Consider the following 13,254-nt stretch of genomic DNA (forward strand, 5'->3'; position numbering starts at 1 on the left):
AGAATTGGAAGCAATATAAATGTTCAAAAATATGGAAATATATTATGGTACTTCCACTCCTGGAATTGTATATAGCTATTCAGATACAATGCTAAGTGAAAAAAAGAGGATATGAAATTGTGTGTGGGGGGTGTGTGTGTGTGTGTGTGTATGTATATATATATATATATATATATATATATATATATATAAAACAGGATCACTATGTAAAACAAACATAACTAACCAAAATGTTAATAACAGTTGTCTGTAGGTGGAGGAACTATGCATTTTTGTGTGTGCTTAGTTGGTTTGTTTTCCAAATTTTCTATAGTGAATTTATACTTTTTCTATTATTCTAGTAATGTGAAAAATGTCATCACTGTTATTCTTGTAAAATTCATTTGTTAAAAATAAGAATGAGAGGCTAGCCCAGTGGCATAGTGGCTAAGTCAGTGCTTTGGCGGCCTGGGGTTCACAGGTTTGGATCTTGTGTGCAGACCTACACACTGCTCATCAAACCATGCTGTGGCAGCATTCCACATACAAAATAGAGGAAGACTGGCACAAGATGTTAGCTCAGGGCCAATCTTCCTCACCAAAAAATTTTTTTTTAAAAAACGAATGACATTTGGGAGGCTTAGTGGTGGGTAGTACAGCAGAGAATCAAATTATTTGATATGCATAAAAGTGTTTTTAAAACTGTAACATTATGCACATGAAAATATTTATCATATTTTTGTTTGTGGATAGTGTTTTGCTCAAGAAGAGTTTTTGTTTTTGTTTTTAAAGATTGGCACCTGAGCTAACACCTGTTGCCAATCTTTTTTTGTGTGTGTGTGATTATAGTTGCATATTTTAGTTGTGGGTCCTTCTAGTTGTGACATGTGGGATGCCACTTCAACATGACCTGATGAGTGGTGCCATGTCTGCGCCCAGGATCCGAACTGGCAAAACCCCGGGCTGCCTGAAGCAGAGCACGTGAACGTAACCACTCGGCCATGGGGCCGGCCCAGAGGAGAGTTTTTTTGGTTAGAATTTTATAATATGCATATTGTCGTACAGCCTCTTCGAGTATAATGAACAGAAAGGGATACCTTCTTTAAATTCTCTTTGGTATAATTTGGTCTGTATAAGGTCATACGTTTATTCAGCTCCTTTCACCAAAGGATCTCAAAACACTTCATAGAACAGTACCATTTTTTTCTATTGGTAGAATATGGAGGTGATTTCCATAACACCTTGACTGAACTAGGGCTCAAACTTGTATACTCAGTTGTGCTCCTTCATATGAAGATGGGGACATGAAAGAGTCACTGGGGCTAGTGAGTAAAGATGATGTGGAATTCTGGAAGCCTTTTCTGGCTCAGGGAAGCAGTGCTAGTGAGTGATAGTGGTGGCGAGGTTTCAAGTGTTAGACCACTGCCTGTGCTACTGCCGGTAGGTAGCTTTAGTGACACTAAAAAAGGATTAAGATGTATGGAGAGGAGGAAAATGGAGCAGTCAGGTCCTCACTGTCTTTTGCCTGGAGTAATGTTTAAGGGTGAGTGTCTTGCTCAAGGACACAAGTGTATCTGCTCTTCTTTTGGGCTGTGAAACAAATGGATCTGTGTTGAACTGCTGTCATTTACCATGTGCTTTTATCCGACTTTTCTCCTGTAGCATTAAGGGAAAAGGGGGAAATATAGTTGTAAGTGGGTGTGTGTATGAATTATCCCCTATTCCACTCTGGAGCCAAATGTTCCTGTGATCAGTTCTGGACTTTGTTAGCTCCTAGAATGTGTTTCCTTTTCTAGGCTAATAGTTACTAATGTTGCTGTCTGTTTGTTTCCTTCTTTATTTAGGTTTCATGTCCTTAGCAAGCTACTGAGCTTCATGGCACCTATTGACCATACTACAATGAATGATGATGCCAGGTGAGTAATAGATTAATTATATGTCTCAGATGGCTTCATGACAGCCTGATAGTGACCTGTTCTACAGCCCATCGCCCTCTCCTTTTCTTCTTATCAATTAACCATTCGTCATTGGCATCATAGCAAGGGTCTTTGTCACGTCTTTTCACTCCAATAATTATTGTAAAACCAAAACAAAATTTCCGTAAATTTCAGCGTGCCTCTTGTGGTTTTTTGTTTGTTTTCGCTGTTTTGTTTTGTTTTTAACTTTAGCCACCTGCCTAGGACATCTGAGCTCTTCTCTAAACAGATGGGTCAGGACACCACATGCACTTGTTTGGGAGTTATATGCATACGCTGTCCTTTTTAAAGTGGCTCTAGAGATTGCTCTAGAGATGTGCATTCGGTTCTGTGTGTTCAGGCAGCTGTTGAGGATTCTTTTTTGGAGTGTTTTTACAAAAGAAGTACATGCTCATTTTATCAAGCTGGAACAATATAGAAATGTGTACAGAAAAAAATACACTCATCGTATTACAATTCAGAGATAACCATTTTTTAAAGACTAATTCTTTCTATATTTATTAGTTGGCATTCTACAACGTAATATTTTTATAATATTACTTATTTAGCCTTATCTTTTCTTCATTTGTTCACCATTCATTTATGTTAGTATAGACTCATGCTTTCCTATTTTATTCAATTAATCATAATCTGTTACTATCTTTATTTATTTTGATTTAAAATTGTCTCAGATTCATGGAAGTCCCTTCAAGCTTCAAGCTGGCTTGTGTCCTTTTGAGATGTCCTGATCATTCTTTGAGTCCTTCCTTACTTTCTGGCACAACAAGCTATTCTAGGCTCATCTTATACTTTCCCTGTTCCATCTCTGGAATCAATCAATCTTTCTGCAAAGAGCTCTGATTCTTTTTAGTGGATTCTGGTATTTAGAAACCAAGATCTGGGTGCTAGGGGTGCTCATTGTTACTGGGTGTCATTGTTTCTAGGCCCTCTCAGGGTACAGGGCTAGGAAATGTGTGTGTATACATATACACACACGTGCAGGAGATAACCACTGTTAACATTTCAGAATATTTCCATTCATTCTTTATAAGTCTCCTGTCAATATGTTCTTGTTTTTATTTTTTATATAATTAAAATTATATTCTACTATTGTGAATTTTTTCTTTAACTATTTTGTATACTGTGAGCAGTTTCCTATCATTAAAATTATTCAAAAATTTTAAATGACTATGTAATATTTTTATAATATTACTTATTTAGCCATTCACTAATTGTTTTAAATTGTCATTGTAAATAATGCTGCGGTAGATGTTTTTATTTTTTTATTTATTTATTTTTTTTTTTTTTTTTAAAGATTTTATTTTTTCCTTTTTCTCCCCGAAGCCCCCCGGTACATAGTTGTGTATTCTCTGTTGTGGGTTCTTCTAGCTGTGGCATGTGGGACGCTGCCTCAGCGTGGTCTGATGAGCAGTGCCATGTCCGCGCCCAGGATTCGAACCAACGAAACACTGGGCCGCCTGCAGCGGAGCGTGTGAACTTAACCACTCGGCCACGGGGCCAGCCGCGGTAGATGTTTTTAAACATACATCTTCACCAAGTGAAATTACTGGTCATAAGGTCAGCGCGTGTGGGTTTTGCCAGTCTTATCCCTTAAGCGACATTTAACCTTTTTATTCGAGAGTATTTGGTTTGCTACTAAACCCCATCAGACTCTTCCTCCCCACCCACTTACCCCCTCACTTGAAAAGCTTAGGTGAACAGAGTGATTATTAATTTTTTGTTTGCTTTTGTTCAGTGCTTTGTGTACAAAACAGCTTATGGATGGTTCTGAGTACATTTATACTCAGAACTTCGTGACCTCATATGCTCTCCTATGCTTTGCAAGTGAATGCCTCTGTCTGGCTGGGTTTTTTTCATTCATTTCCGGCTCTAGTCTGTTTTTAAAAATTACAAAGTGAATTGAGTACATCTTAGATTCTCTGTTAGGATGACATAAAAAAATTATTTCAACAAAAAAGGAAAACTAGAAGCTTAAAAACTAAAACAAACCCATTAAGGTAACATTATTATCCCAGGCATAAAGTGAAACTTAGTTTAAATATTAGTAACATCTTTTTTTTTTTGAGGAAGATTGGTCCTGATCTAACATCTCTGCTCATCTTTCTCTATTTTATATGTGAGACTCCTGCCACAGCGTGGCTTGATGACCAGTGTGTAGGTCCGCACCCAGGTTTCAAACTGGAGAACCCCAGGCTGCCCACGCAGAGCGTGTGAACTTATCCACTATGGCACCAGGCTGGCCCCGGTAACATCTTTTGCATATAGAAGTCTGAATATTACTAGATCATTTGGAAATCAAGTTTTTGTCATTCTTAGTTGGAATTTTTCTTGAATCACCTAATACCCTAGGGGCACTTAATTTTTCAGAATTATATTTATTCACTCATAATTTTTGAGGGTCTACTTGCTAGACATAAAGATTATTTGAAAATGACTGTATTATTTAGGATTATGTTGGCCTTGGTCTGCAAGAAACATAAATCCTGACTACAGAAGCATAAGCAAATGAGTTTTTTTTTTTTGACAGAATAATCCTAGTGGCAGACAAGTATTGGCGATGGTTTTCCCTTCTCCAACATCTCTTGGTCTTTCCCCTGCAGTCCCTAGGTGACTGCTGCAGCTTCAGCCATTGAACACGCATTTTAGGCAACAAGGGGAGAGGAGTGGTGTCAGCCATGCCTATTTTCGTTCATCAGAAAAGTAAAAGCTTCCCAGAATCCCCTCCAACAAACTTCTTCTGTTTCATTGGCTGGAGCTGTGTTATGTTGGCCAGAGCTGTGTTACGTTGCCCCTTCAGGTAGAGTAGGCAGGGGAGAAGGCGCTGAGAGAAGTTTGTTGAGTAACATTGTAGTATTCAGTATTTGCGGGGGGGGGGGGGGAGGCTATCCTTTGTGGACTGATTATCAGAGTTGTTCTCCAGTTGGTTTAGCCACTTAACAAGGAATTTAATGAAAGCCTTGTAGCTGGAGAACTGAGCATGTGTTTTTATCTAAGTGCACTCCCTTCCCACTGTGTTCGTAAGGGTACACAGGCGCACATCCATGTTACTGCTCATGCTCTGTGGTCTGAAAAGGCCGGATTAACTGTGGGTGGAGTACCTGAGTATTAGCTCTTTCTGCTTCTAGTATCAAAACTTCCAGGGCCAGGAGGTATCGTTACTTTAACTTAAGAAGGAGGCAGTCGTAGCTTGGCCTGCTTTGTCACAACTGGAAATAATCTAGTACTGTTTTGAGGAAATAATCTGTACTATTTGTGTCCTACTTTCTACACCACAAAATATCATTGAGTAAGGGGAAACTTTCATAATTGTTAGAATGTCAATATCTGTGCATACTACTTTTCTTCAAGTGAATAGTTTTGGTTCTGCTAACTTACAGATATGTCATTCTCGGTGTGCATGTCTGAATAGAGAATTTTTTTATCACTTTGAGGTAGAGAAGGACTTTGTAAGCATGACACCAAGGCCAGAAGCATAAGGGAAAATATTAATAGATCTGACTACATAAAAGTCACATTGAAAAAGACATCAAAAACAAGATTATAAGTAAATGACAAACTGGAAAGAAAAAGTTCCATATATGACATATTACTTTACTATGTAATAATACAATGTAAAGAGTTTTTACAGATCTCTAAGAATATCCCATGGGGCTGGCTCAGTGGTGCAGCAGTTAAGTTCACACGTTCCACTTTGGCGGCCTGGGGTTTGCTAGTTTGGATCCCGGGTGTGGACATGGCACCACTTGGCAAGCCATGCTGTGGTAGGTGTCCCACATATAAAGGAGAGGAAGATGGGCACGGATGTTAGCTCAAGGCCAGTCTTCCTCAGCAAAAAAAAGGAGGATTGGCAGCAGCAGTTAACTCAGGGCTAATCTTCCTCCAAAAAAAAAAAGAATATCCCAATAAAAATAATGGGCAAAGCAAACTTAGAAATCGTAAAAGAAAAATCTCAAATGGCAAAAAACCATAAAGTCTGTCAACCTCATTAATCAAAGAAACACAAATTAAAACAATGAGATTTCATTTTTTTCCTTATTAAATTGGAAAACATTAAAAGATTGGTAATCCACAGTGTTGATGGTGTGAGGAAATAGACACTTCCGTATGTTGTTGTGGGGAATGTAATTGGCAAAATCATTTTGGAGGGCTATTTGGCAGTGTGTTTCAGAATTTTAAATGTATATGTCTCTGTTGACCCAGAAAAATCTACTTCTAGGAATTAACCTAAAGAAATAGCAAGTGGGCAAATATATTTGTATCAAAGGTCTTTATTGGAACATTGTTTATAATAGGGAAAAATAAGAAACAATCCAAATGACCATCAATAGGCAACTAGTTAAATAAATCACAGAAAATCATTCAATGAAATTATAAGCAGCTGGTAAAGGAGGAAATGGCGCTGTATGTATTAACATAATGTTGAGGGGCCAGCCCCATGGCCCAGTGGTTAAGTTCTCGCCCTCCGCTCTGGCAGCCTAGGGTTTGACTGGTTTGGATCCTGGGCACGGACATGGCACCACTCATCAAACCATGCTGAGGCAGCATCCTACATGCCACAACTAGAAGGACCCACAACTAAAAGTACACAACTATGTATTGGGGGGCTTTGGGGAGAAAAAGGAAAAAGTAAAAAAATTAAAATACTGAACAAACAATGGATTATTGAAGAAATTAAAAAAGAAATCAAATATTATCTGGAGACAAATGAAAATGAAAACACGCCATACCAACTCATTTGGGACACAGCAAAAGCAGTCCTAAGAGGGAAATTCATTGCAATACAGGCTCACCTCACTAAATAAGAAAAATCTCACATAAGCAACCTCAAACAACACCTAACAGAATTAGAAAAAGAAGAACAAACAAAGCCCAAAGTCAGTAGAAGGAGGGAAATAATAAAAATTAGAGCAGAAATAAACGATATTGAAACAAAAAAGACAGTAGAAAGGATCAATGAAACAAAGAGTTGGTTCTTCGAAAAAATTAACAAAATCGACAAACCCTTAGCCAGACTCACTAAGAAAAGAAGAGAGAAATCTCAGATAAATAAAATTAGGAATGAGAGAGGAGAAATCACAATGGATACCAAAGAAATACAAGGGATCATAAGAGAATACTATGAAAAACTATATGCCAACAACTTGAACAACCTAGAAGAAATGGACAAATTCCTAGACTCTTACAACCTCCCCAAACTGAATCAGGAAGAAATAGAGAATCTGAATAGACCAATCACAAGTAAAGAAATAGAAACAGTAATCAAAAACCTCCCCAAAAATAAGAGTCCAGGACCAGACGGCTTCTCTGGAGAATTCTACCAAACATTCAAAGAAGATTTAATACCTATCCTTCTCAAACTATTCCAGAAAATTGAGGAAGATGGAGCACTCCCTAACACATTCTATGAAGCCAACATCACTCTGATCCCCAAACCTGACAAGGACAACACAAAGAAGGAAAACTACAGGCCAATATCACTGATGAACATAGATGCAAAAATCCTCAACACAACTCTGGCAAACTGAATACAGCAATACATGAAAAAGATTATACACCATGATCAAGTGGGATTTATACCAGGGACACAGGGATGGTTCAACATCTGCAAGTCAATCAACGTGATACACTGCATTAACAAAATGAGAAACAAAAACCACATGATCATCTCAATAGATGCAGAGGAAGCATTCGACAAGATCCAACATCCATTTATGATAAAAACCCTCAATAAAATGGGTATAGAAGGAAAGTACCTCAACATAATAAAGGCCATATATGACAAACCCACAGCCAACATCATACTCAATGGACAAAACTGAAACCCATCCTTCTCAGAACAGGAACAAGACAAGGGTGCCCACTTTCACCACTCCTATTCAACATAGTACTGGAGGTGTTGGCCAGAGCAATTCAGCAGGAAAAAGAAATAAAAGGAATCCAAATAGGCAATGAAGAAGTAAAACTCTAGCTGTTTGCAGATGACATGATCTTATATATAGAAAACCCCAAAGAATCCATAGGAAAACTATTAGAAACAATCAACAGTTACAGCAAAGTTGCAGGGTATAAAATCAAAATACATAAATCAGTAGCATTTCTATACACTAACAATGAACTAACAGAAAAAGAACTCAAGAACTCAATCCCATTCACAATCGCAATGAAAAGAATAAAATACCTTGGGATAAATTTAACCAAGGAAGTGAAAGATTTATACAATGAAAACTACAAGACTTTCTTGAAAGAAATTGATGACGACATAAAGAGATGGAAAGACATTCCATGCACATGGATTGGAAGAATAAACATAGTTAAAATGTCCATACTACCTAAAGCAATCTACAGATTCAATGCTATCCCAATCAGAATGCCAATAACATCCTTTACAGAAATTGAACAAAGAATCCTAAAATTCATATGGGGCAACAAAAGACCCCGAATTGCTAAAGCAATTCTGAGCAAGAAAAACAAAGCCGGAGGCATCACAATCCCTGATTTCAAAACATACTACAAAGCTACAGTAATCAAAACAGCATGGTACTGGTACAAAAACAGGTGCACAGATCAATGGAACAGAATTGAAAGCCCAGAAATAAAACCACACATCTATGGACAGCTAATCTTCGACAAAGGAGCTGAGGGCCTACAATGGAGAAAAGAAAATCTCTTTAACAAATGGTGCTGGGGAAACTGGACAGCCACATGCAAAAGATTGAAAATTGACCATTCTTTTTCACCACTCACCAAAATAAACTCAAAATGGATCAAAGACCTAAAGATTAGGCCTGAAACAATAAGTCTTCTAGAAGAGAATATAGGCAGTACACTCTTTGACATCAGTTTCAAAAGAATCTTTTTGGACACCATAATTCCTCAGATGAGGGAAACAATAGAAAGAATAAACAAATGGGACTTCATCAGACTAAAGAGCTTCTTCAAGGCAAGGGAAAATAGGATTGAAAGAAAAAAACAGCCCACTAATTGGGAAAAAATATTTATAAGCTACTTATCCGACAAAGGGTTAATCTCCATCATATATAAAGAACTCACACAGCTCAACAACAAAAAATCAAACAACCCGATCAAAAAATGGGTAGAGGATACGAACAGACATTTCTCCAGAGAGGATATAAGGATGGCTAATAGACACATGAAAAGATGCTCATCATCACTAATCATCAGGGAAATGCAAATCAAAACTACACTAAGATATCACGTTACACCTGTTAGATTGGCAAAAATATCCAAAACCAAGAGTGACAAATGTTGGAGAGGTTGTGGAGAAAAAGGAACCCTCATACACTGTTGGTGGGAATGCAAACTGGTGCAGCCACTATGGAAAACAGTATGGAGATTTCTCAAAAAGTTAAAAATAGAAATACCTTATGACCCAGCCATCCCACTACTGGGTATCTATCCTAAGAACCTGAAATCAGCAATTCCAAGAGTCCCATGCACCCCTATGTTCATCACAGCATTATTTACAATAGCCAAGATGTGGAACCAACCTAAGTGCCCAGCAACTGATGATTGGATAAACAAGATATGGTATATATACACAATGGAATACTACTCAGCCATAAAAACGGACAAAATCGTCCCATTCACAACAACATGGATGGACCTTGAGGGTATTATGTTAAGCGAAATAAGCCAGACAGAGAAAGACGAACTCTATATGACTCCACTCATAGGTGGAAGTTAACATATAGACAAAGAGAACTGATCAGTGGTTACCAGGGGAAAGGGGGGTGTGGGGGGAAGGCACAAAGGGTGAAGTGGTGTACCTACAACATGGCTAACAATAATGTACAACTGAAATTTCACAAGGTTGTAAACTATCATAATCTTAATAAAAAAAATAAAAATAAAAAATAAATAAAAAATAAACAATGTTGAGTGGAAAAAGTAGGTTACAAAATACTATATTATAATCCCACTTTTTGAGTAAAAACAGTTCTTATAATATGATCCATTTATGTTTTTAAAATAAAAATTAGATATATATGTACACGTAGTATGTATATGTTGTAGTGCTTAGGAAAATGCCTGGGAAGACCATACATCCTCATATTAACAATGTTTCCCTAGGGAGAAGCCACTGGGAGGAAGAAGAGGATGAAGGGAGGCTTTCAATGTTTTATATTTCTATTTTGCTCTAATCTTCTGCCATGAGAATGCCTTTGTATTCATCATCATTGAAAAATAAGCTCTGTAGCTGTGTACACCAGACTCTTCACATATTTATTGCTGAATGGGGTGGAGCAGAGGACAAATTTTACTTTCTAGTCTATGTATTTCTGTAGTGTTTGAATTTTTTTTACAATAAGCTTGTATTGCTTTTCATCAACAGAAAAAAAGGACATTTTCATTTTGAAAATTGTATATATAATAGAGAGGAGGTGGGAAGGTCCTGATTATTTCTCTATTGAAGTATATAAATGGAAGGGGAAGGTCTTCTCTCCCTTTATGATTTCTGCCCTATGGACCATATGGATAAAACTGGCTTTTTAATACCTGACTAGCTTCCCTCCTCCCGGTTTTTAATCATGGTAAAGTACACATAACATAAATTTTCCAGCCCTTTTGATTTCTTATTCCCAGAGGCAGCTCCACCTTGGTTCCTACTTTACCCAGATCTGGAGAGAGAAGAGATCTCATTTCTTTCTGTGTTTCTTGGTTCCAGTTTATTGTTCCATACGCATGGCTAAGTTGGGTTAATACCCGGTGTTTGGTTTTTTGGAGGGGATGGGGAATCTGAGGGCTGTTACTTGTTGTTGAATCCCCCATATGCCTTATCAAGGTCGAGTTTAAAAAATTTTGCACGTGGTCCAATATAATTGAACCTGGCACATAGCTCTCATTAAGGGAGAGAGAAGAAGAGATCTTTAACACAGAGTATTAAGATACCCTTAGTGGAGAAAGAAGTACTATCTTTAACAGGATCTTTAAAAAGGTAGTGGCAGCTTCATTTTGTTTTCCTGTGGTGTGGTCTGTGTAGTGTTATCTATTTAGTTAATTTCTGCTGATACATATTCTTTTCTCATGCTAGGAATTTTTCTCTTCAAGTGATCTATTTTTTTAAAAACTCTTTTTAAATGCAAAGTAGCCAAGTTTGGGTCCCTGTGTTAACAAATTCCCCTTTAGGGGCATTTCTTTCCAGATAAACTTTGGATACTGATTTAAATGCTTTTAGGTGCCTGCAGGTCTCCTTTGTTAGTGAAAGTCTCATGTAACCCCTGATCCTTTGTGTGTGCTGGTTCAGTAGATCTTTACTCTGTTACGAGGTAGGCAGGTGGTTTCTCTTTGCAGGCCCTGTGAACATTCCCAGGATTGAGAGAAAACAAAAGAAATCCCACTTTCCCATGTATTACGTGTTTGCATGCAAGGGAGGAGATTACCACCAGCCTGAAAGCTTTAGATCACTGGCTTTGTGAAACCCTTGATGCTCTTGGCACAGGGCAGCTCAGCTCCCAGAACAGCTACTGTTTGCCCCTCAGAGTAATCTGTGCTATGAGGGCAAAGTCTCGTGGGAAATGGTAGAGACAGAGTTATCAATGGGCTAAGGTGCGAAGAGGTGTGATGTCTCATTGGTGGAAAATCCCTCTGAGCATATTGTCAGCACCAAGAACAGGTCAGCATGTTACTTGCATGTTTACAGGATTGCTGTTCACTTCTCTGACTACTGAAGCTATTCTGGGGTGACCGAGAACATTTTAGAAACAGCTTCTTTTACATGGTGTGAATCCCCTGGGGTGCTGTTAGACCAGGGGAGCAGGAAGTAAAAATTCAGATGATCTCTTATTTATTATGGTTCTAACAAAAGGAAGAATTTGGAGGTTGTGGAAATAATCATCTGCTTTTTGCCTGTGCTTTTGCAAGGCCCTCTGAGGCAGACTTTTAAAGAAGTTAATTCTTTCTCATTTGCTGTGTTGATGTAGGTCAGATAGTGAAATGCTAGTGTGACAAGTAGGAGAAGCAAATTCCGAGTAAGACCTGTGAGACGGATCGAGATGTGCTCCTCAAACTGGCCGCTGCCTCAGCTTTGGAAAGGGAGTCCATGGGAACTGCTTACGCTGCCGGCATGGGTTTTGTTGTTGTTGTTTGTTTGTTTGTTTGCATGGAACAGGTCTGAGTGGCACCGAGCAGCTCCATGTACACCAGAGAACTTGGTGTTTGTCTTGCACTTACCGCTGCTTCAGAGAGCAGTTATTCGACAAACCCAATTCTGGTACTGTTCATTAAAAGGGTAGGTTATTGTATTTCCTAAATGGCTTTTTTTCTTATTAAAAAAATGATAGCCATATTAACATTTTATAGGTACTCCATTCCTTTTCAAAGAACTTAAAGAAATTCTCAATAAGAACAGGAAGAATTTCCATTTTAGCCCCCAATTCCCTCCCCCAAAATAAAAAACTGCTTTCCCTCTGCTTTTATAAGCTACTGGCATTAAGACAGAACAAGGAGAGAGTCTTTTAATGATAACTACTAAGCACCAAATACATTATTGTTTTACATCTGGAGTTTTAGAAAAGAAATGTACAAATGTAACCCAGCCTTGTAAAGTGCTTTGTCAACATCACTGCCACGTTGTTCTTGAGGTGCCTTGGTATAATAGAATTTGTACAGGCAATTTATCTTCGGCTTGCCATTTTTGTGTGGGTCTGAACCCTAAATATGGCATATTCTACCACTCTGCTGATATGTTCCTTTCCTCCTGCGTGGTAACCCAGAGGTTACTTAGACCATGTTTGACTGCCCTTGCCAACTTTACCCCTTTATTTAATAGAAACGTGCACTGGATCATGGTGAATATTGGGTGTAGTTTGCTCAGCATTTGAGAGCACATCAGCTAATAACCACACAAATACCATCTCCATAGAGCATTTTTTGTTGGTTAAAAGCTTGCAAGCAAGAATGGTTAAGATACAGATGTTTTCTCTGAGGCTTCTTATCTCCTAAAAAGACACAGGTTCTTCTGACAGGTGAGACAGGTCCGGGCAAATATGCAACATTGATCTGATCAGCAGGAACAGAGCAATATTTTCCCTGGTGCTGCCTTTTACCAGCGTCATTAAAGGCTCCCATTACTCTTTTATTAGAGGTTCCCTCTCTTCCTTATCAGATTACAGAATGAACATAACTCATGGCAGTGATTTGATCTCTTGTTAAAGAGGATTACAGCTTTGCATTAACTCGGATTGACACAGTTTATAATTCGCTTGTTGCTACTTAGGCGGGCGGTGGCACATGTTTGACCCCCCAACCGTGCAGAGGAGAAGGACCACCATATATCATC

General features: G+C 38.3%; 1 protein-coding gene across 3 annotated transcripts in view; it reads left to right on the plus strand.

Annotated features, from left to right (window-relative positions):
• Positions 1-13,254, plus strand: part of AATF (apoptosis antagonizing transcription factor) — a 101,482-nt gene that overhangs the window by 72,294 nt on the left and 15,934 nt on the right. For all 3 annotated transcript variants that reach the window (XR_011423031.1, XR_011423032.1, XM_005597556.4), the window contains one exon: positions 1,824-1,895. Coding sequence is in view for 1 of the 3 variants with exons in the window: in XM_005597556.4 (XP_005597613.1) it covers positions 1,824-1,895 (72 nt within the window). In the remaining 2 variants the exon portion in view is untranslated. The remainder of the gene's footprint in view (positions 1-1,823; positions 1,896-13,254) is intronic.

This window comes from Equus caballus, chromosome 11 (genome assembly GCF_041296265.1).
Source record: "Equus caballus isolate H_3958 breed thoroughbred chromosome 11, TB-T2T, whole genome shotgun sequence".
Lineage (NCBI taxonomy): Eukaryota > Metazoa > Chordata > Mammalia > Perissodactyla > Equidae > Equus > Equus caballus.